General features: G+C 37.4%; 1 protein-coding gene across 1 annotated transcript in view; it reads left to right on the top strand.

Annotated features, from left to right (window-relative positions):
• SYT9 (synaptotagmin 9) overlaps positions 1-24,600 on the top strand; it is a 65,516-nt gene that overhangs the window by 22,651 nt on the left and 18,265 nt on the right. The window contains exons 2-3 of the mRNA XM_082000403.1: positions 10,144-10,495; positions 13,466-14,012. Coding sequence (XP_081856529.1) covers positions 10,144-10,495; positions 13,466-14,012 — 899 coding nt within the window. The remainder of the gene's footprint in view (positions 1-10,143; positions 10,496-13,465; positions 14,013-24,600) is intronic.

Genomic DNA, 24,600 nt, shown 5'->3' with positions numbered 1-24,600 from the left:
ATCCCATCCCTGTCAGTAAGACTTCCACCACACCCTAACGCATATGGGTGAGGGCAAAAAGCTTCACTTTATGAAGTGGGAACCCTAAGTTTACAAAGAGCAACAGATATATAATACCTTCACCATGGCTCATTTTCTGAAATACTACTTTATAAAAAAAGTCAAATGTGAGCATTACAGTGCATCTGGCTCTTCATCTGAGAAGGATAAATGCTCTCAAAGCTGTCTCTATTTCCCAGTATGCTGACAGCTTCCTTCTAAAAGAAAAATCAGGCATTTAATCAGTTTAAGATGCTAGTGGTTTGTGATAGTTTACTTTTCAAGAAGAATAATGTGTAACAAGTCCAGTATAATCGGTTAACGTGAACCTAAGGTACAGTCCTGAAGATAAAACATTTGTTCAAGACTAAAAAAACCGTAGTTTCAAAGGGTTTAAGTCACTTCAACTCAACCTATTGCTTTCAGTGCCTGATGTTTGAAAAATTTCAAGAATGAGAAATAAAACATTAATATGGCTGTCATTATCACTTCGATGCAAAAAAGTTATTTGGATGGGACCTATGGCAACGTACCTGCAAACATAAATTATCAGCTCTTTCAGCAAGTATGAGCTGGCTGAAGGTTAACACCCCTGATCCTGAAGTCCTAACCAGAGCAGTTTGAGAATATTGTAAACTACCTTTCTAGTCTAGATATTATGTAGGGATAAGAGTGCAGTCATTTAGGGGGAAAATAAATAAAAAGACCAGCCAAACTGAAAAACAGATAAACACCTCATTAGGTTCGTGAAGGTCAAGATAAGTAGTAAATTCCCTCTTTATCCATATCAGTCTGTGCAGGCAACTTTCCTAAGTCCCTTGTGAGGTTTCAACATCTGTGGCAACCTTTTTATGATCTGCCAGTGTACAGAAAGCAAAAGAATTTTGGCTTTTCCTTAAATGTAAAGCAAGGATTGTAAATATTGAATGACTATGATGTGTCAAACTCCCATAATACAGGCTTAGAGTAGTTTATTCTGGAAAGGAAGCTAATGAAATAGTTGACCTCATTTCCATTCAATGCAATCTGACTTTAAAGAGAAGCTTGCACTTCTATTCTACATAAATTGCCCGGAAGAGTACTACTGTCTTCTTATTTATTACATATTTATTTCCTAAGAAAACAAAATTAAGAAAGTAAGGTTCAAAAATAGATAATTTTTTATGGTTATTCAAAATTAGAAAGGCTAATGGTTTCCACTGGACTGAAAATAATTAAAGGCACAAGTAGCCAATCGAAAGATGAAATTCAGTACTTCCAATAGAAAAGAAAATGGAAATTGAAAGAAAAATATGTTATATAGTTTTGTTCTAGAACTATATGAGCGATGCAAGTCCTATTAATCATTATGGCCAGTTCTGTGAAAATACTTTTTCAGCATATTACATCATATTCATCACATTATAGATTTATGTATATATATATATTTACATATACATGACTAGATATGAATGTGAAACTTAAATTTTGCTAAAGCTCAAACAGCCTTTAAACCCTTTAGTGGTCTGTCCACATCTCCCATAGTCCTTTAAAGTAATTTAATTCCATAAATTTTCCCACTGAAAGTCATTTAATGAAACATGTGGCTAAGTAGGTTTTCTTGTTTTTCCCCTAGAAAGATTGTGCCCTAAAGGAGATCAAAATTAAAAGGAATTTGTTAATAATTTGCAGAATAATGTTGCTACTTCGTTATTACTTTTTATAACATATCTCTGTAACTATTGTTTTGAGCACTTTGGTACAATATTACTGGAAAGTTTTATACAAGTGGGAAATGAAACACCTCTCTGTCATTTCTTTTAGTGCTCTCAAAAGCTTCTTTGCTATTTATTGCAGCTTCCTGGGCTTTCAAGGACTATAATGGAATTTAAAGCTTATTGGCTTGGTTCAAATAAGCTGTTTTCTCTTCTTCCATAACCTGGTGACTTCCTGCTACTGGCTATATATTGCAGAAATAAATGGCAATTTCTCTTCATTATTATTCATAAGGTCATAACATTCAAGATCAGTGTGAGCTCTGATGGCTTATTCATGAAAATGTTCACAAATCTTTAAAGTTTCATACTTCTTAACACACACAATTTGTCCAAAAATTTCTACTAGAAATCATGGTTATTCTTTATTCATCCTTCATCATTCATTTCTCCATCAAAACCTTTCTTTCTGCCAGTGACGGAACATACACAGTATTTGCCAAAAGTAACTAGTCACTTTCTACACTTTCTACTTTTAGCTAACAAGCTATAAGCATTTCTCAAATGCCAAATGGCTTTTAAAAAATTTCATATTCGTTCGCTCCAGCTACATTTCCTGTCCTGCAAATGCAGCATCCTAACTGATTCTGCCTGACAGGATGCAGTAGAGCCATTCAGGCCATCTCCATGTCATGCTACACATAGCATACTTGACAATCTGGCATGGTGCCTTTAAAACTGGTGCCCTCTCACCTGTTGTTACTACTTATGCATTTTTTCCAGATTATAATATTTTTCACTGGATATTACTAGACCAAATGTATACAGTAATTTTGCATGTTCTATCAGTTGTGCAAAGTATGTATTCAAAGAAAATATGGTAACAACCAAGAAGAACCAAGACTAAGGCATGGGAACCTTGATAAAACTTATTACAGTTGTGTATATGCAATCACGATAAATTTTATTTTCTACCATGCTTTCTTTGTATTCATGTTTCTTGTGAAATAGAAGTTTCCGTTTTCACAAAAGAACAACATAATTCTTTGTCAGTAGATACTACTGCAAGATGTCAGAATGAAAAACGCAAGCCCTTGAACATATGACTCCTCTCAACTGTGTCTTTAAGAATCAGTGCTCATTCAGCCAGCTGTCAGATTAGTAAAGACATTTTTTGTCATTTAAACTCTAGCTGACATAAAATATTCTGCTGAGTTGTCAAGGAAATTTGCATTAATGCGGACTAAATATATTAAGAGGAAATAGATGTGCAAACTCTTAGAACAAGTTTAACTTATTGGATTACAGATGTTAAGCTTTATCATAGCGACTGATCTGTTTTCTTCAGCAAGTATGCTTTTAAGCATTGTGCTCACATACAATTTTGATTGCAATCAATAAACTTATCTCAATGTGAAGTCACCTTACCTGAATTAAAAAAGAAAATTCTGCTTTCATAACCTCTATTCTTAATAAGAAAAGCTAAAATCTTTCTGCTGCTACAAAAAGAATATTTTGCTATGTTTCGAGTCCCTTGTTTCCTGCTTATGAATGTCCATGAACAATTTTTTTTTCCTTTTTTTGCTTAAAGTTCTAATTTTGTGATCTTACCAATAAACTATTATGTCAATCTTGTGTCAGTTTTGAATTACGTCACAACAATTGCTGCTGGAAAAATATTCTGAGCAGACAAATCTCTGTTGCTCATGCACTTTTTGTTGTGAGCATTTTGTATGACCATTTAGTAATTCTGTTTCCATATTGAAATTGTGCTATGGAATTTATGTACATTTAAAGCAATTGATAATTACCTTGGTGAAGTCTTGGGATTCTATTTCATTGATGTAGTTCATTTATGAAATTTAGTTAATTTTAAGCAATACCTGGAAAAAACATTACACAAATTTGTAACCCAAGTAAATCAGATTAAGGGAAAGCACACACTGATAAACTGGAATTTGTAACACTAGGAATAAAAATATATACAAGTCACTCAGAGGATTAGAACAGTGTCTTAACCAACACAAGAACTTTCCATACCCTAAGGCCTACCTATAAGATGTAGAACACATAACTTGGGGGAAAAAAAAAAGTCACTAACAGCCTCAAATACCGGTAAAACCCATTTACAAATACATTTTTAGATCATGAACAATGGTATTACTATATGAAACCCTGACACTGATCTCACTTAGGCCTGTTTTGTTGATCCACATTCATAAATTTCAGGGGCAGACAGATAAGAGTTGGAATATGTATGTGTAATAAAATTACTATAATCTGATATTCACTCCCTTGGTTTTCAGCTGCTTTGCTTTAAAGAATTTCCCAGAAAGTTTCTAAACACAATATTAAGGATAATTAACTCTGTTCAGGAATATTTCAGAGAAGAATTATATTAGCTGAGAATTATTCCTTTGTCTCAGGAGGCTTTGCAAAGAGACACTTTTCATCCTGAACAAGTGCCAGCTATGTTAATTAAGAAAAACTTGCAAAGCACAAATGAAAGTACACTGCAGTATTAAGTTAAAACTGCTTCAGTAAGTACTTCAGGTACTCGATCCAAACAACACTTCTCTGGAAAAGTTAGGGTCTTAGACTTCTAGGTTTAAAAAAAAAAAAAAAGAAGTTGCTCTTAGGCTCTTACAGTACAATTACTGAGCGGAATTATGGCTAACCCTCCATATATGTATTTGCATGGAAGAAAGACAATTTAAACTTTCAAAAGCACAGCTAGGATTTAAGCTATAGACACTGATGTTTCCATTGTTTTTCAAGAAGTTAGATGTCTAACCACTTTGTATTCCTTGAAATCTCCCCATAAGCAACAAGAACTTAATGAAAGGAGGAACATATTTTTATCTGGAAATAACAGCTTGAAATTACCGTTGAATTTGGACTGAATCATATTCACAAAGGTTGACTGATCTGTCCCAATATGTCCTAAAGTTTAATAACATGATTATTCAGATCAAGTTAATTTTTTCTTTTTTCTATTTATCTGCACTGTTAAATCGAATGCCTTTTGAAATCTGTTGGTTTTTAAATCAGAAAAGATTGCATGTATTGGACTAAAAATATCTATATGCAAGATTTTAAATTGCTAAGATTTATTTCACTTCTTGCTAGCCCAAACTTCACCTAGTAGATCAATCTGTGTATTACAATAATGCTGGAATATCTGAATTCTCATTTCAATAAAAGGAGAAGAAAGGAGAAGAAATAAGCATAGAGAAGAAAGCTTATTTTATTTCAATAAGAACTTGTTAAAAGAACTCTCACAGTTAGGATTTCTGGTAAAACTCTTTCAGCTTCAAGTTAAACCAGGTTACAGCCAGTTTGTTGTGAAAGGAGTTCATTTGATGAATACCAATCACGTTCAGGCAACCAACAACTTGATTACTCAAATAATTATATTATTGATCAGCAGTTCCTTTGCTCAAATGTTCTGTCTATGCCTGTTTGATCAGAAATTCTGGGTTAGTAGTTTTTCTTCATATGTTTGTTTTTACTTGCATCTTTTGGAGTCAGATGAATCCAAATAGTTTAATTTGTCCTTTTTGACTCAACTCAAATCGCATATCTGGATACTTGCATTGATCTTCATTAGCTATTGATCTCTCCCATTGTTGGCTAATTTAGCTATTTGATTTTGTATAATATCTAGCAATTCAAATGGTAACTTGAACACAAGAAGGAAGAGAAATTATTTCATTCCTTGTTTCACATATGAACAGACAAAACCACCACTATAATTTCTGTATTTCACATGTCTAATTTTTTTGTAAGTTTTTTCAACATCGGAGTTTTACAGGATAAGGCACAACCATTTACGCCAGAAAAAAAACAAGTCACAGGCCTGCAACTCTTTACTGTCAGAATTTGAATGGAATCATGATACATTTACCTTTAGTCTTAAAACCTCCAACACCAAACAAGAAACATGCAATATATATGTATAAATTCAACACAAACCTAAGTCCTTTTGGAACAACTCATGATCTCATTGAAAGTCAATATAAAAGTTTATGTTCGGTAGATGTCTATTAAAAACCTGGACAACATAAATAGAGGCATAATTTTGTTTCTTTTTTTTTTACTAAATAACCTACAAAGTGCAGTTATATCTTAGAGCTTTATTGATATTTTTGTGTTGTGATCTGAAGAATGTTACCCACTTAGTAACTTATCCTACCAAAATCAAATTATGTTATTAGCCTTTTTGAGGGTGGTCAAATATTGGACAAAGTTGTCCATAGAGGCTGTGGAGTCTCCATCCTTGGAGAAATTTTCTCTGGGCAGCCTACTGTAGGTGACCTTGCTTGAGCAGAGCGTTGAACTAGATGATCTGGAAGGTGCTTTCCCCAGCGATCCTCTGATTCTGCTTAATAGGGTAATCTGAAGATGAGAATTTATATTCCCATCATACAGTTTCTTGGCATAAAGAGCGTGATTTTTCTTTTTTGTATAACGTACTTTAAATTTTAAGTAAAAAAATTTAAAAAGATACAGCAATGACTCCATAATCAAACTGAGTCTTTTTGACAAAGCTGTCATAGAACCGATTGTAATAATATCTGTGAGAGAGAAGCCATGCTCATCTTTTCTGTCTATGATAGTAACTGATGATGTGATCCATTGGTAGAAAACTCTATTTCACTTGCTATTTCTGCATTGTTTTGAACCTTGGGTTGCTAAGAAAAAATGAACAAATGCACTTATTATGCTGATATCCATAGGAGATTCGTAAGAAATTGAGTCAGTAGATTAAAAGAGATTAAAAAATTATAACCTGGTCAGAAATCGATTAGTATGTCAGAATATCTGTAAGACATGTAAACGAGCAAGATATTCAGGGAGCCTATGTGTCTGTGGCCTTTCTGCAAACCACAGCTGAGTACCTGAGTTGTTGTAACTGTATGGAAATAATGGCAGCGTCTTCCAAGTCCCCTGACAATGAAGTTACAGTCTTAATAGACAACAAAATTAGATGAAGCTCCCTAGTTTTGAGAATGTCTAATGTGGGGCTATCCTGAAGCTCTGCCGTCTTATTTTCTGTCTATCAAAAGGCCTCCATTACTGGTGTATGAAAGCACATTGCAGAGGATGTGCTTATAAAAATTAACTATGTATATGCAATTGCATTGATTGGTTGCTTTAACCCATTTTAAAACTACATGTTTTTAACAAAAAATTTAGACTTACTTTCTATGGAACACATTACCCATTATCAACACGCTATAATACTGGCCAGGTATTCTGATATGCTGGGATTTGGGAGCTCAGGTCACACTACAGCCTTGATCAAGAAGCTATAGTTAATGAAATTTTGACTTGGATTCATATCAACACCTCAAGACACTTGGCTAGCATCATGGTTGCCCCAGGAAACAGATCAACACAGGTACCTGTGGTACAGGGACCTTTCTTGTGTCCATGAGATTCTTCATTGCAAAGCTCCTATCAGTGCAGGGTAGGTACAGAGAGTAGACATATGTTAGCCACTAATGGAACTTGCCAAATGCTAAAAGTGAGCACAAATGATCATCAAAAACATGGTGAAACGTGCGCACTAAATTTATATGTTGCAATGCTACTGGAAAAAAACCTGTTCCTTCTTAAATACTCGGCACCATTCCTCACAGCTCCCAAGGTGCATGCCTACCTGTAAACCGCTCAGCCTTGCCTATAGTGCTTGCCTACGCTTTGCTTCACAGTTGCGGTTTAGACTTACATCAGATACTGCTCTGGAAAACACATTGCACCAATTTGGTGAAAGCAGAGTGAATTGAGAAGCAGCTGGATTTTTGAGGAACACTTTCTTTGCTGCAGATCTCTGATTTTTGAAGGACAAACAGGTAAAGACTTATCCTGCTCTCATTGCAAAGCAGAGGAAATCACTGGCATCAGATGAGTACCGCTACCAGATAGGAATACAGATAAACAGGCTTAGAAAAACAGACATCTGGAAAGATGGAGTAAAAACTATACAGAAAATACAATATGTAATAGTACAAATGGCTAACAGAAAAGCAGCTCCAGGATGCAGCCAAAAATCTCTTCACTTGGGACTGCACTCACCCCAGCTATTCATGCTGGATCTGCCCAGTTGCTGAAAACTGCCAGCCAGGTGTGCAGAATCTGAAAATTACCTTCCAATGAAAGGTAACAGTTTATAGCACTGCCCTTTAGCCCCACTGTCTTTCACAGAAGTAAGACAGATACAAGATTGTCCTTCTTCCACCCACAGAAACAAAAATTTCACACAAAAATGGTTCCTAAGGAGCCAGAAAGAAGTAAAACCAAGATGATGAAAAATAGTCCCTTCTGCAAATTTGCAAGTTACCTGAACTGTTTATTAGCCAGCTTCTCTGAAAGTAAGCTGTGAGACAAGGGTTCTCAGCGTTACATTATTGAATGCAGAGGTATGTTATTAAAGCCCTTCAAACTCCCCAAATGAAAAGCAATTCATACAGCTCTCATGTATTTTTTCTCATGATGTCAGTTCTCTAGATGACTATGTCCTCTGCTAAAGTTGTCCTCAAGATAGGGGACTGTTGGTCTACTTTTCAAATTGTTCCTCAGCTTCACACATCCTTGGTATTGGGCAATCTCCAGTTCTCACCTTATAATCTTCTGTCTGGTTCTAACAACTCCCAATTTCTCACTTTTTTTTCAATGATGGATCATTTACTTGAATCAGTGCTTTGAAAAAGTGAACTTTCTGCAGACCTCTGATGTATTTCTTCCTTCTGCTCTAGGGAATCCAAGACAAATTGTTTTATTCTGAAGGTCTTCTTTCACAACTGCATCCCAGTCCCCTGCTTTTTAATCAAACAGGGAAGTTGTGCTCTGCCTCCACTGCCAGACTTGTTTACCAGTAAATATTCCAAAAATATCAAGAACAACCATACTGCTTTCTCCCAAATTGCCTTCTATGCATGGAAGGAATTTCTTTAATTAATTTCAGCTTTGAAACTCTTTGCTATAATTCCAAACAGCTGCTGTGCTGTCCCCACTGTTAATGAGCTTTGTCTTCATACAATTGGAAGAAGGACAGAAAGGGCCATGCTAAAATTGTTTAAAACTGGTTTACAGCATGCAAAATAAACTGGACAGCTCCTGTGTGAAGCTGGTCGTACTGGCACACCCCCCTCTGCAGAAATTTAATCTGTCTGTCCAGTGAGAATGAGACTCGCAGCAGGGACAAAAGGTATTGACTTTTCCACTTCTCTGAAAATTTTTTTTTTCCTCAAATTCAAAGAGGCCGTTGCCTCTGAATTGTTATTCTTAAGTAATTGTCCTAGTAGGAGCGGTACATTTCAACCTCATGCCATCCCTTGAAAATTTAGGCTAGCTGTTAGCTAGAGAGATGCAGCCTGACATTCTGAACCTAAACACAGTGTGAAAAGTTGCTTTGATCAGGTTGTGTTTATAATTTGAGGCAGTAAAATAGAATTCTTACTAATTTTCTTTAAGGCATGATGTATTGTGTAATCCACAGAGAAACTAATTTCAAAAACACTGTAACCATAAAAACAGCTGTTCCACTGAGTCATTTTCCCAACGTGCAACTTAAAACAAAGCAAAACAGAGAAAAAGCCTCTCCCAGTTGTAGCTTATTTGTGTTGGTATGATTATGGAGTAGGATAATGCTAGGAATGTGGGGAAAAACAACAGAAAAGTCATCTCCATGTTCCTTTTATACTAGAAGTTTAGAAACAGAAAAAAGAGCCTTTGGAGTTAAAAAACAGAAAAATCTCCTTTTTGAAGAGATATTGGTATGTGAACTAAATGATGAACAGCAAGACATTGATAGCCAAAAATCATTTGCGAAGATAAGAATGCATCTAAGATTAGAAGGGAATTAAAGTAATGAAACAAGACACATCAGTTGAATACCTAAAAAAAAAATCATGCCATATACGTGCATGTGTGCATATATTCATGGTTGTGTAAGTATAATACAGAGGCTGGAAGATAAGACAGTCAGTTCTGTTAAAGGAGGTGGAGGAAACTGTACTACAAAAAAGGAAAATGGAGAAAAAACAAAATATACTGCAGGCCCTACTCTTTCATCACTTAGAAACCTAAATGAACAGCCCTTTTTGTATTTAGAATGACCCTTCATCACACCCAGATTTTGGAGGGAAAATATAAACCAAGTTCTATCAAGATGAGCCTTACACTGAATTGCAAACAAGGTTAATTTTTTTTTGGGGGGGGGGAGGTCATGGGGGAAGAAGAGAACATTTAATGTGTTTCTATTACATGACTGTTGCAGGGACCAGAATTTAATTTTTGTAGATCTGCAATCCAGAGATATTTACTTCCCATATTGTATGCCCTGGAGATGCAGAGCTCCAGAGAGCACAAAGATGTGACGTGCATGTGTTTTTCTTGTTTGCAGATATCTCAATAAGCTTGCTATCCTTAATTGTCACAGCCTGTGGTCTTGCTCTGTTTGGTGTCTCCCTGTTCGTGTCCTGGAAACTTTGTTGGATCCCTTGGCGAGAGCGTGGTCTGCCGTTTGGGAACAAAGACAACAAACAAGAATCACTGAACTACACAGATACAGAGACCAATGACCATGACTACAGTGAGGATTATCTGGGTCAGCCTACAGCCTATCCGGAGTCCTCCATGAAGATCAGCCACACCTCCCCTGATATTCCATTAGATGCTCAGGTGGGAATAAAGGAGAACTGCGTACACAATGTGCGAATGCATCGTCAGATCACTGAACCAACCTCTTCTGCTCGGTCAGTAACTCCAATTTTGCTCTGATATTAATGAATAGAGATACAGTCAAAAGAGCACAGCTTGATTATCCAGTACACTGATCTATTAAAAATGCATAATTTACTTGCCACATTCTTTTTTTAAAAAATTACACAAAAGTTATTCTTTGAGGTGCACCAACCTCTTAGGTTAAAAGGACAGGATCACAATTCTGCTCTTCTATCAACTACTGTCTCATTTGTGCCACTCCTTCAGAAGCTGGATAACACAGAGCACTGTGTGTCCCTTAAAGCACCAGAACAGCCTAGATTTAGCTTGTAAAGCACATTCATTTGCACTTATCACTGATGCTGAACACTCAGTAATACCTCCTCAAAGATTTTTAAAACAGCCAAAGAAGAAAAGTAGGGCAAGCTAATGAAACACTTGCAAGAGTTAGAAATAAGATTAAAAATCATAGATTTTAGCTAGAATCATGACTGGGGGGGGGAAGGCGACTGAACAGGAGTCAGTGATGTCTCCAGGGCAACTGGAGAACCAGTACAGGAGGGAAGAGGAAAGAGGGAGGGTGAGAGTGTGTGCAGGGGCAGGTGATAAAAGGATTGTATTTCACACAGTAAGAAAAAGGATCAGCGTGTGAAGAGCCAGTAAGTTTCTGAGTCAAAGCAGATACAGTTTAGCTGGAGAAGGTACTGCACTAGTGCGATTTCTCTTTGCTAGCTTCCTTTCTGGCCATCTGGGAGAGTGGGTTTAGCCAATACTCTTGCCTGCAGGCACACCTGAACATGGGTAAGATGACAGCAGCGAGCAGCCAGTTCAGTAATTGCCAGTTGTCCAAAACATGTCTCAGAAAGAATTGAGAAGTCCCCAGAACAGCATTAATGCTATGCCACAAAACCTCTGCATGCCCTTCCCTCTTAGATTAGCATAAGAATGGCCTGCACTCTGTTTGTTGTAGGAATCTATGGGGAGGTCAAAGCCATAATTATGGATACCCAAGCTTGCACCCTGCCACACAAAAGGCTGAATTCCAACTCAGGACTAATAGTCCATAAGTACAGTACAGGGCTGGTGTTGCTCTGTTTTCAAACTGCTGGGGATAAGCATGTCATGAGATTCATTAACAACAGAAGATTCATATCTGACATCTAACACCAAGAGCTCTCATGTGTGTCTCTGATATTGTGAAAGTATTGAGTCAGAGACAGGCTTTCTCTGCTACAACAAGGCAGCAAAATTCTGGTACTTAATCAAATGATGAATGCACAATAACACCACAGCATAATCATCTCACAAGAAGCAGCAGCAATCCCAATCTGTAAAAGAACTTGCTTCAGCATCCTGAGTGCATGGACAGTGTCTTCACTTCTGTAAATCTTTGCAGATCTTTCTTCTGGCAACTGTTCCCAGTCTGGCTCTCTCCACCAGTTCCCAGTGGTGGCTCTCTGTCCACAAGGTCATGACTTGTCCAGGTCCCACCCTTGCCCTATGCCGTTTGCTGATACGTGCTTTGCTCTTTGCCCCCCTCTTTCATTGTCCCATACTTTTGCCCAGGTCTTCTCCAAAAGACAAATTTCACTGAGCAGAAGGGGCCCATCTTGCTCATACTGCATCCTTTGCTTGTTCCCCTTTGGCTCTGCTGCTTTCTGGCATAACTGGGTAGCCATCTGTGGCTTTCCGGTGTGGCCACAGAGACCACGCGCCTGCCCCTGCTACAATCCTCACTAAGCTGTCTCTCCAGCGCCTTCCTTTTTATTCCTCCCCAGGATATTCTGCACCTCTCACTGCAATGAGGGGCTTAAGAGTTGAATAATAAAAATCTTTTTTTGTGACATGATAATATTTTATTATGGAAATTACTAATGTATACCTATAAAATTATGTATTTATTATGCAACAAAAGAAAAAAAATAGTATAGTATCTGAGGCCATTCCTGATTTAAGCATGTGTAAACATATTTACAAGCAGTGAATGAACAATGATAGCGGAGAAACTACTGCTGATTACGTTCAACATGAATAGCTTTGTACTAATCCTGTGCTAGCATTTTCCACATGCTTTTTCTATGTTCAACCACAGCTCATGCCATTCCAATACACTGAGTGATTGAATAGGACAAAAAAGTGGAATCCAACTCATGTAAGATGAGGATTTTACCTAATCCAACTTTCACATCCCACTACCCCAACAGGGTTTGCAAATTTGATTTCTGTTATCATCCCATGAAGTGGAAATTTCAATCACAGTAACTGAGTGACTCCACGTAATAAATTTCACTGGACCAAAGCTAAAAGCACCTTTCTCTCCTCAGAGTAATGAAACTAAAGGAGCTTTTCAGACAAAGTACCACAGAGCTTATTACATTGGGTATGAGAAAAAAAACAAACCAATTGTTGGGGTGGTCAACAAACCATTTCAGACCAGAACGGCTCACTTGTAAATAAAGTAGTCGTAGACATCAACAGGTAATTAAAATGCAGAGATGTCAGGAAGCATCCTTCTTTGTCCAGCTTTATCTTAGAACCGGAAATTATCAAGCTCAGCTGGCATAATAGGCCAGATCCTGGTGCCATTTACATAACGTAACTCATTTCATAAGCACTAAACCAAATGAATCAGTTGAAAATGGTAACTGATAAGAACAGCTACAATTCTTTTCATATCACATTATATCTGCCAGTAAGGCAGATCCTTTGGATTTGCAGTGGCCATGAATTTGCATTTGTTATTTTCTTCAGCCAGGTTTGGAGAGTGCATAGCATTAGCTTGAGATATAGGAACTGAAAATTATATGATATTAGCAGTCTAATGCTGAAGGGGAACTCTCACCATTGTTGGGTATCGTGCTTTATCACTTCATGCGAGTAAAAATCTGACCCTGGTGTACATTACAAAAACATGTCAAATGAGGACAGGATCTTTAGTGTGTGTGCACCGATTTTTATCATCCTCAACACATTCTAATTCAATTATTTCATTTTCACTTAAGGCATAATTCAATCCGAAGACAGCTCAACCTCTCCAACCCTGACTTCAACATCCAGCAGGTTCAGAAACAGGAGCAACTGACGGGGATTGGCCGCATTAAGCCAGAGCTATATAAACAAAGATCAGTGGACACAGACGATGGCCGGAGGAGTAATAGCAAGGCATGTGGAAAACTGAACTTTATTTTGAAATATGATTGTGATTTAGAGCAGCTGATAGTAAAGATACACAAGGCCATCAACCTGCCAGCAAAGGACTTCTCTGGAACTTCAGATCCATATGTGAAGATATATCTGCTTCCTGATAGAAAAACAAAACACCAGACTAAAGTGCACAGAAAGACCCTAAATCCAGTATTTGATGAAGTTTTTTTATTTACTGTCCCATACAATGATCTGAACGCAAGGAAACTCCATTTCTCTGTGTATGACTTTGACAGATTCTCAAGGCATGACTTGATTGGCCAAGTGATAGTGGATAATTTTTTAGATTTGGCTGATTTTCCCAGGGAATGTAATATTTGGAAGGATATTGAATATGTCTCCAATGTAAGTATTATAATTTTTCTTCTTGAGATGTTTTTGTTTCTGATATTATTGCCTTAATCTGATTATAACTGAAATTGTCTGGTAAATTTATGAAGGAAAACAGGCTATTCTCTCTCTTTCTCAAGCTTTGATCTTAATCCAAGGAAACTGACAGTACATTTTGAGTCCTGATTTCTCATTCTTTCGTTATATTAAAGAATGTCTTATGTAGGAGGTAGTGGGTTTAGTCATTGCCCTGCTGATAGGGTAGAAAAGCTGGAGAATGTTTTTCTCTTAATCTTACTTAATGTAAAACTTACTTACTTAAGGAAATACTACTTTTCTTATTTTGTCTGCCTTTCTGTGTTTTGCATGATTTGCCATATCAATTACAGCATACTAATCAGCCAAAACTGCAGATTCAAGATATCTTTGGCAGTAATCTTCAGTCCTTCAAAAGGCTATTTTCTCATAAAGTGAAATAACCGCACATCTATAATCCAGGCAAACAGAGTTCAGACAATGCTATTCCAGGAAGGCAATGAAACACGCTGAATTGGTTTAAGTCTTTGTTTGGCATCACTTTGTTACATAGGAAAATGTGAAGCTGATAAAATAAGTCTATATTTCTGTTATCCCAAAGTCTCTGGTATCAAATTCTATGCATGAATCCAATTAATGATTAGGTACAAAACCACAAAAGTTACTTTTGAGAAAGAAAGAGTTTTCTTTTCAAAGCATGAGCCAACTTCCTTGTAATGCTATTAGAAATTAATCACGTGCGTTCTGTGGAGAACAGACCTTCAATGAGAATGATACATTACAGAAATCCACAAAGGTGAAGCTGCTAGTGCCAAAAGTCAATAAATATTTCATTTGCTATGTCAAACCATAATCACATGGAGTGCACATTTTAGAGTCAAATAAATATCATTAACAGTAAGATCAAAGTGTGTTAGAGCTCTGTTCAGGAAAGCACTTAAGCATATATCTAGCTGAGTATAAGAAGCCGGTGGAAAGTTAAGGATTTTCTGAGACAAATACTTTCTTGAGTTCAGGCCCTCACCTTATACCTCTGTGGTCTGGTAGCATGCTCTATTACAGACCAAATGGATTAAATCGATTTTTTTGTTTGGAATTTCTTTTTGAAAATTGATAAGGTGACTTCTCAGTGTTCTGAGTCAGTGTCACATATTCATGTGTGGAACATGCTGTGCACCCACCCACTGCACAAACCTCTTCCACACTAGGACGGAACTGCAGCAACAGCATCCGCAGTTCCCTCACTGGAGGTACAGGTGAGGCATGGACACTCAGTGGCAGAGAAGGCTGAACGAGCTTTTTCTGTGAAAAGCTACTGCTCTTCAACTACAAGGGAAAAGAATCTGACAGAGCAGATGAGTCATTCCAGGGGAAAGCCTGCCTTTGCACAGCGTTAAGTGTCCCAAGCTCAACTTTTCAGTTTTACAGTCAACTGAAAGTTGAATGCACATGCCCACTGGAGTTACTTTGATACATAGTAGTCCTTTTTCCCTGCCTTAACTTAGGCAAAAGATTGGCTCTGGTTATTTTCTTTTTAATCACTTCCCCTTCCAAATTTCAAAAGCGATGTGGCATACAGTTTGTCTTCAGATTTTCTGTAATCTCTGAAATTAAATTCAGGACTGAAACATGAGTCATTTATTAATTCCTACTAATATTAATTCCCGTGTGAAATGTAACTGTGTTTATCCAAACAGAACACATGACCTGCCATCTAGACTCGTCACTGGGTTTTCAGCTAATAGAGACCTTTTCAAGGCAAGTGACTCATTGCACATAGGAGACACAATCCATTTTTGGCTAGTGCGAGTTCTGAGATAAGAGTATCAGATAAATGAAAGTGTGGAGTATTCAGCTTACTAATTAACATTTCCAAAATTTCAAAGGTTAGAACTTGCTCCATAACGTTATGAGAAACCCTCCGAGCATCATTTAAGAAACCAAGTTTCAGCACGTTTTCTTGTCTGTGTAGCTTAGATATGTCACAGACTGACAGCAGGAGCTGAACCCTACGGGCTGCGCAGTGAAGCTGTTGAAGTGATTACTCCTGTGGCTGCACAGGCCAGCAGGCAGTATTAGTGAAGCTCTTAAATAAATTTTTGCAAAGTTTTGAGCACCGTTGGGCAGTTTATGGTTGCAAACAGAAACTGTATCAACTGTAGCAGGTTTTCAGTCATTTTATCTTTGAATGTCTTCTCGTTTCAAATAATAATAATTCAAAACAGACAAATGCTGGGCAAACTTACTGAAGAAAATTCACTTGATGTAGATCAACAGAGTGCAGAACAGGAGGCATAAACCAAGGTAACGTACTAGAAAAAGGAAAGGTTCACACAACTACATGAAAAGTTTGTCATACTTCTGAAGAGTACCTTCATTTTGATTCCTTGTGCATCTTATTACACTGCATAACCAGCTACCCCAACGACCTTTATTTTATTATGTTCTAATCCAATTTGACACAGTAGTATAAAAGAATGTATCAAATCCTTCTCTGCCCAGCAAAATGGCCCAGTTCAAGTGAGCACTGCAGATTATGCCTGAAATGTCAGCTTCACTGCAAACAATGCCATTAAATTGACCTATTATGCTATGTGATTTCTTCTGTTTTCTGATAACACTGGAAGATTTTTTTTTTTTTTTCCAAAACCAAGAGTTTTGATTCTTTGGACTATGACAACTGCTGCCATCCCAGAATTTGAAATTATTTTGTAACACAGATGCATGTCAGCATAAAAATTTTCTACATGCACAAAAGCAACCTGTCTCCAAACACAAATCTCCAGTATCAAAATGATTGTTCTTCTAATCCCAGGTCCTGTGAGCATAAAATCTCCTTCCTGTAACACTGACACTTTTTCCAACCAGAAAAAAGCAGCAGTGAGCTGTTTAATGGAAGAAATAATTAACTGGATCAACTTTAGATGACCATGAAATGAATTAGATAAGCTTTTTTTATATCTACCAGACAGATTACACTGATTTCTGGCTCATCAAGAAAAAAAGATGCTCTTTATTTTTAGGCTGGGTGTCTGTAGTTGGTATGTTTTGTTTAGTAGCCTCTAAAACATATCTAGGGTTTGGGGTGGGTTTCTTTGGTTTGTTCTTGTAATGTTCATAGACTGATGTATTTAAAAGTGGCCTCCACTCAAAGCAGGGTAATAATGAGAGTGAGAAAGAACAATGGAAATTTCCATTCTTACCTGGGCCAGCATTTTCCAAAATGACTACTCATTTTAGGAGGCAAATTTGTGACTTTAGTCTTACAGTATATATATATATATCTCTCTCTCTTTTGACACTGATGCTATCTTTTCTGTTGTCAGATATAATTATACTTGAGATCTAGGCATGGTACAATGAAAACTGTTCTTTTTCTGAATGTCTAAGCTTATATATTCACTTTTAAAAAAAAGAAATCTTATTCATAACACCCCATTGGCACCTTTCTCTTATCTCACCCCGAGGCTGAACATCCCAAACTAACCTGTTTTTGTGACTCTTTCTATAACATTCTGTTCTCAAAGGATATTTATAAGATTTGCAGTGATTATGCACTTAATATTCTATAAATTCTAGCTACCATATTGACTGCTACCATTTACCCTTATCTTGTGGTTTCTTTGAGGCTCTTTGCTGTATCCACCTCCTATGCAGGTGTGAAGTAAATTGAAACTTTGATAAAGGTGAAAGCAGTTGGTCAGATTCAAAACGTGTTTATTCTCAATCTGCAATCAATCAGAGTACTACAAAGGATTTAAAAGGCTACTGTGTTTTGAATACAGCTATTTTGAAGTACTTCTGCTTTTGTTTCTAGCTAAGCATTGAAGAGTGTAGCATCCAGCCCCAATGTTAAAAAACAATGTATCAGGATACAAAAGGAGAGTGAAAAAACAGAAGAAAAATATTTCTGAAAGAAAGAGAGAAGAGATTACAGAAAGAAAACCCTGGGTAATACATATAGAAATTGAGAAGTAACGTATCACAGACTTTAGAGAATGTGTGTGGTTCACTAAAAATCCAAAATATATTTATGGAGAGTTCAAAGCTATAAAGAAACAGAAGCTGTATATCAAGTTGTTTACTCTTACTTACAGAAAGAGCCAGCACATGCTAGAAGTTGCAAAGCCAAGAAATGGATTGCATCCATTTTTATGAATCTTCAAACTCTTTTAGGGTATATGTACTGGTCAAGAATACAACAGTGTGTCAGATAATGCTGAATTCCTTTTGTATAGAAGGAATGTTTACTACAAAACCATATTTTAAAAAAATAATGACTTTAAGTTGCATGTTGGTATACATGCTAGTATTTTGACAAAGAGAGTTAAAAAGCAGGATGGTTATCAGTATTTTAAATTCTGCATTCTGGAAATGCTAATTGTTCACTGCTGTTGTTCTCAAGTTTGCCCAAGAAAGAGAGATTTGAGAATCTGTATTTTTAGGCAACTATGTTGTATAGCTGAAATGCAACTGGAATCATAACATCACCAGAAGGAAGTTTCAAGTTCCCTGTTTCAGAGATGTTAATGCCAACCACAGTATGTGTGGAAGAGAAACAAAAAGAGACTAAATTATTTCAGTCAGTTGTTTATGGAAAGCATAATAAAAGCCTAAAATTTTGAAATCTGACCAAACCTACTAGGTCTTCAGCAGTTCAAAACTTTTCTGTCCTCAAACTGCAAAAAAACTTCCCCAAAGGTTGCATTGCTCAGGACCACTCCTGCTAAGAGGCTGTGAGCAATTTAATGTGTACCAAATGTGCCTGCGTAGGTGCAGGTCATAATCTTAGGTCTTACACCCTCAAAACTCGAGGAAAATAAGCTTCCTTCTTTGAAAGAAGTAGCTAAATACTGTCCCTAATTCATGGACAGTGGAACAGGATCTGACTTGCTGAAGACATGACACTACTTAATAGCAGAAATGAGACTGGGTCCAGAATCTGCAGATTCCTAGTACCAGCCTTAATCCACTCTATGTAGCAATGCTTATCTTCTTTGACCGTGTACACATACTGTAGCTGGCCACATACTGTAGCTGGCAGTAAGTCAACTAAGTCCACCTACTCCAATTTAAAAAAACATTTAGCTTGTCAAGATGTTTTAGCCAGTATTTCTAAAATTCCTGTTTTGGCAAGTTGCTGGGTTTAGAAAAGTGATGGCATTGAGCAAGATCTCAGAAAAGCATTTAAAATGTTTAAATAGAATAGAATAGAAACAAACAGGATCTCTGGCTCTATGTAAGTATTCAAATACAACCCATCAATATTATGTGCCTTATCTACTTTTTAGGACTGTAGTAGTAAACGGGAAACACTAGTCAATTTTTTCTGTAATACAGAAGACATACCCAATGTTCACCTCATGTTCGATTTGTTTAAAATGAGTAGGCTTTGGCATCAGGGAGGCAATCAGTTGTTGATGTGGACATGTACCTATTTAATTGATTTGCAAATGCAAGTCTCTCTAGAAGAGATAGATTTGCAAACCCATGTGTCTTGCCCACATTAAAGCATGCCAAAAGCTTAAAAAGCAACAACAATTATTTCATGGCTAGACAAATTAAAGCAGTAAACACAAGAGGTAAGATTAGCCTCATTTAAATTTTAGATTTATTTAAAAAAAGCAAAAACACACAACCAAATCCAAGTACTCAAAAAAATACAGAAAGCTTAATTGCCTTCAAGAGGCTGATCACTGGATATTCATCTTCTCCTAAATCACAAAAATTGCTCTTTATTTCATAATCTTTTCTGACTATCCTTACTTAATCAAAGGTACAAAAAAAATAAAAGTCTATGTATGATGAATCATTTCATAGCCAAAAGGTGCTGAGAAGTCATAGATCTTTAACCCTTCAGATTTCTAAGGATCACCACAGTAAGGATGAAAAAGAAATAAATTGGCCTTCATCACCAGCAGAACAGGTATAATAGTCATCGTACAGTGGAGAACAGCTACAACCAGTGTTTTTCCTACAGTTTTTACCTTTTTAAAAAAACACGTATTTGAATAGGTTCATTTTCAAAACTGGGATTTTTCTTTTGTCTTTTTGTGTTTTCTTTTTTAATCTAATGATTTCTCTAATTACTTTGTAGGAGAAGATTTGTCAGAAATGACACGTTTAAATTATTAGGAGACAGCACTCAGCATGGCTAAACAAAGGACAGATACAGTTATATACAATTCTATAGGGTAGAGATAAAATATTGACATATGTTTTCAGAAAACTTAAAGACAGCAGATGCCTCTGTTTGGAGCAACTAAGTAACTGTGAGAATAATATTCAAGATTCAATAAAACTTGGGAAGGTTCTGAAGAAAAAAAGTCAAATGCCTTGAAGAGCATAGGCTGGTCCTGGGTCAGTGGTAAAAGCACTCCAAGCCTGGCTCTAAAAGTAATGGTGACTATTCAGTGCAAGTGATTACCTAACAGCCTTGTAGCTCTACAGGCAAGGTCAGAAACAGGATGAAACTTGTAATATCACTGAAGCCTCAGCTAACACTTATTGAGGTTTTGGGACTAGTTTAAGAAAATGATAATTCAGAGAATTGTGTATATGTGTATGTGCCAGTTGAAGTTTACAGAACCCGGGGATATGGCCATCAGAGTTTCCAAGTGAGCTTTTTCAGTCTGGATATTTCTCTACAAAAAACATACATACATACAAACAAACAAACAAAAGAAACAAAGTCAAAACTAAAGCAGACAAAAAAATGTAGCAGAAATGGGACTATTTCAGTTAAAGAATTTAAAGAAAAAAAATTTTTTAAGTCAGTATTTTGAGAAGACTGACATTTCAGAATAAGATGTCCTGATTTTTCATTTGGAATGCCTTTCTATTGCAATATTTTAAAATATTTTTGAAGTTGAAATATGAACAAAACATCCTGGTTTTTATCCAAGCAAAATTTTTCAAGTCAAGTGATGGATATTCTGCTTCAAAATGGAAATAACTCAAAATTCCTTATAAAATTAAAATCCTAGTTTCCACACTGGTTCTTCTCCTGTCCATCAGTGCTGCATATTCCTGATCTCTCTCTTTTGTCTTTGTACCGTATATGTTTCCCTGGTGCGGCAGCACCAGAACAGCAAAAGTGTATGAAGAACATTTTCCTCCACACCTTATCTGCAGGCTAAAAACCATTAGACCCAATCCTAAATTCCTGTTTTTCTAGATTAGTGGAAGAGTCTGTAACTATCCCTATTCTACACATCCCACTTCTTCTTTCTCCTCACCCTCCTCTGCCAATTTTTTTCCAGAATTCTCTCTCTAAATAAGGCTCATGGAGATAGCCTTCAGTTCTCACAGTAACATACACAATGCACATAAAGCAAAGCCAAAATGTGATCCCAGTCAGGAAAGCCTGTTCTTCAATTACACCATCCAAAATTGTTAGTGGAAGCTGCAAACACACACAAAAAATTGCTCTAGTATTTTACAATTCATAGGGACAATTCTTCAAGAAGAGCAAAGAGGAGTTGCACAGCGTTAAGGCTAAAACAGCTGTATTAAGGTGATCTTGGCTGTAACAATTTTGCACATAATTCAAGGTTAGACTGTGCCATAGCCTTTTTTCTACAGGGCTATATAACTTTCAATTTATACATATATTTAGCCAAGGAGGGGAAAAAAAATCCCTTCAAACACACATTTAATTATTGAACAGTTTTGGGAATGCTTACTTTGTCTTTTTTTTCTAGCAGAGGTCACAGAAAGCATTTCAATACCTTATGGATTCATCAAAATTTCTGAAAAATCCTACTTTTTAAATTTAGTTGCAATATGTGGAGCCAAACTTGAAAGTATTCTTCCCTCTGAACATACTGTGCTTATGTGAAAAGCCTCAAGCCATGTTTAGCCTTTAATCCCCACAAGATACCACAGCCATCAGGCATCTTTCTCCACCAAATAGGGTATTTCAGAGTTTTACAGTTTTCCGCTGTTTACCCAGTTCTCACGTTATTTTCCCATGGTCTTATATTTAAGCAGTAAGTGGACTTTTTTGTTATTGTGTATTATTTACTTAGGAATTAACTCTAACTGTGCTCCGAACTCTTACCAAGACACGCTGGCTATTTGTGCAGGGGATAGCCTAGCTACTTGGGAAGCACCTCCTCCCCACCATACCTGACAAGCTGGCATTCTAACACTACCTAAGCTGTGTGCTCGCTGGGGTACAGTCTTGACTTCATCTTTTCTAGTACACCTGTATCCCAGGTAAATAGGTAGAAAAGAAAGTGCCACTATACACCGGCTCTTCCTCTCACCAAAAGGCTTGTCTGTCCCCTTTCAAACTCTTGTCAGAGGATGTAACCTGTCTCACACTTTAACCACTCAGGATTCCAGGATCTTTCCAGGATCTTTTCTCTGTTACAGAGGGCAAAACATAGTCTGTACAGAAAGAAGGAATTACTGGACCATACCTATAGGTGCTGTGGTTATGCATGTTTGTTATGCTTACAGGATAAATTATAGACCTCGCCAATGTTAAGAAAAGGCTTTACCATTTGCTAAATAATCACACAAGGGGTCTCTTCAGTCCTCCTCACTGTCTTTGTGGGGGAAACATTATAAGTTGAAGCTGAAGTTTGAGCTGGCTGGTGGAGAAAGACATATTGCGGGAACACTATGTCCTGTATATGTATCTATAGCTTTTCTAGCTTTTCTCCTAAAAGTCTAGGAGACTTTTAGCAGCTGATTCACAGAATCACAGAACCACAGAACGGCAGGGGTTGGAAGGGACCTGTGAAGATCATTTGGTCTGACCCCCCTGCCAAGGCAGGATCACCTAGGGCAGGTTGCATAGGAACGCGACCAGTCGGGTTTTGAAGGTTTCCAGAGAAGGAGACTCCACAACCTCTCTGGGCAGCCTGTTCCAGTGTGCCGTCACCTTCACAGTAAAGAAGTTTTTCCTCATGTTGAGGTGGAATTTCCTGTGCTGCAGTTTATGCCCATTGCCCCTCGTCCTATCACTGGGCACTACTGAAAAGAGACTGGCTCCATCCTCCTGACAGCCACCCTTCAGATATTTATAGACAATGATAAGGTCCCCTCTCAGCCTTCTCTTCTCCAGACTAAACAGCCCCAGGTCTCTCAGCCTTTCCTCATATGAGTGATGTTCCAGTCCCTTTATCACCCTCGTAGCCCTCCGTTGGACTGTCTCCAAAAGTTCCCTGTCTCTCTTGAACTGGGGAGCCCTGAACTGGACACAATACTCCAGATGAGGCCTCACCAGCACAGAGTAGAGGTGGAGGATAACCTCTCTCGACCTGCTGGTCACACTCTTCTTAATGCACCCCAGGATACCATTGGCTCTCTTGGCCACCAGGGCACATTGCTGTCCCATGGATGACTTGTCTACCAGGACTCCATGGTACGCTTCCATGGAGCTGCTTTCCAGCAGGTCAACCCCTAACTTGTACTGGTGTATGGGGTTGTTCCTCCCTAAGAGGGGATCATGTAGTTTAAAAGAAATGAAAGATGAAACAACTGAGCTGACATAAACGAGAGTAGAAACATTAAAAGACACACAACACATTTTTCTATTGGTTATATGGTCAACAAGTATAAAACCAAATATTGCAGAGGCCCTAAGTGTCTCTGGGAGGGCTCAGAGGTGTACATGACAGCTTTTCGCTCTTTAATCCCCAGCCCTTCAGAGTATGAGGACCACTTCTGAGGCTCTGTAGAGAACCTTGCTCAGATTATTGCAGAAAGATACATAGCTACACCCTTCCATTCTTTCACTTTGTAAAAAATAGATTACTTGGCAGCCAAACTATCTGAGGGAAGAGGGACAGAAGGGCATTATTCTCTCATAGCAATTGAGCTATTTTTCTGAGTGGAACTAAAGGAACAATGGCAAAACTGAGGGACCTATAACCTGACTACAAGTTTTTTTACCAAGATTTATTAGTCCCAGCTTTACTACCTTTTACAGCAGAGATTTTCATTTTAACTCACTATTTTATTTAATTTCTCCTTATGCAGATACATTTCTCTAAACATTCAGAAAGATATAAGTGTATCAGGAGCAACATATAGAGTATAGTGTTTCCTGAAAAAATCCAACAGGCCACTGCAACATCACTTTGTGCTTGCCTGGGTAGGATTAAATGACAAACACATGCAAACCTCTGAATTCTGCACTGGTCGTCACAACCACTGAAAGGCAATTTGCAATGCACACTCAGATTTTAGAACTATGGATATAATAACTTCTCTAGTTAGTTCCACTGAAGTCACTGGAAGTATTCACATGGGTAAATGAAGCATACATTTACATGAAAGTCGTTTGCAGGGTCTAAGCCTTCCTATGGCTCCCTAGCACAGAATTAGAAGGAGTATTTCACACCATGTACTTTGGTGAAGCAACCAGGCTCCAATGAGGAGACTGCATTAGCAATGTCTATGGTATCATGACATTTGAGATTTGTACAGTTATATGTTTCTGGCACTTTGTTGCTTGATTAAACACCTTGCTCTATTTACTCAAGAAAACAGTAGTCACAAGCTAGAGCTTACCTTAGTGAGTGCGTAATCATTCACTACTCATTTCACCAGA

The sequence above is a fragment of the Phaethon aethereus genome, assembly GCF_964289735.1.
Source record: "Phaethon aethereus genome assembly, chromosome: 5".
NCBI classification, from domain to species: Eukaryota; Metazoa; Chordata; class Aves; order Phaethontiformes; family Phaethontidae; genus Phaethon; species Phaethon aethereus.
The sequence above is the reverse complement of the archived record's forward strand: the minus strand, read 5'-3'. Positions and strand labels throughout refer to the sequence as shown.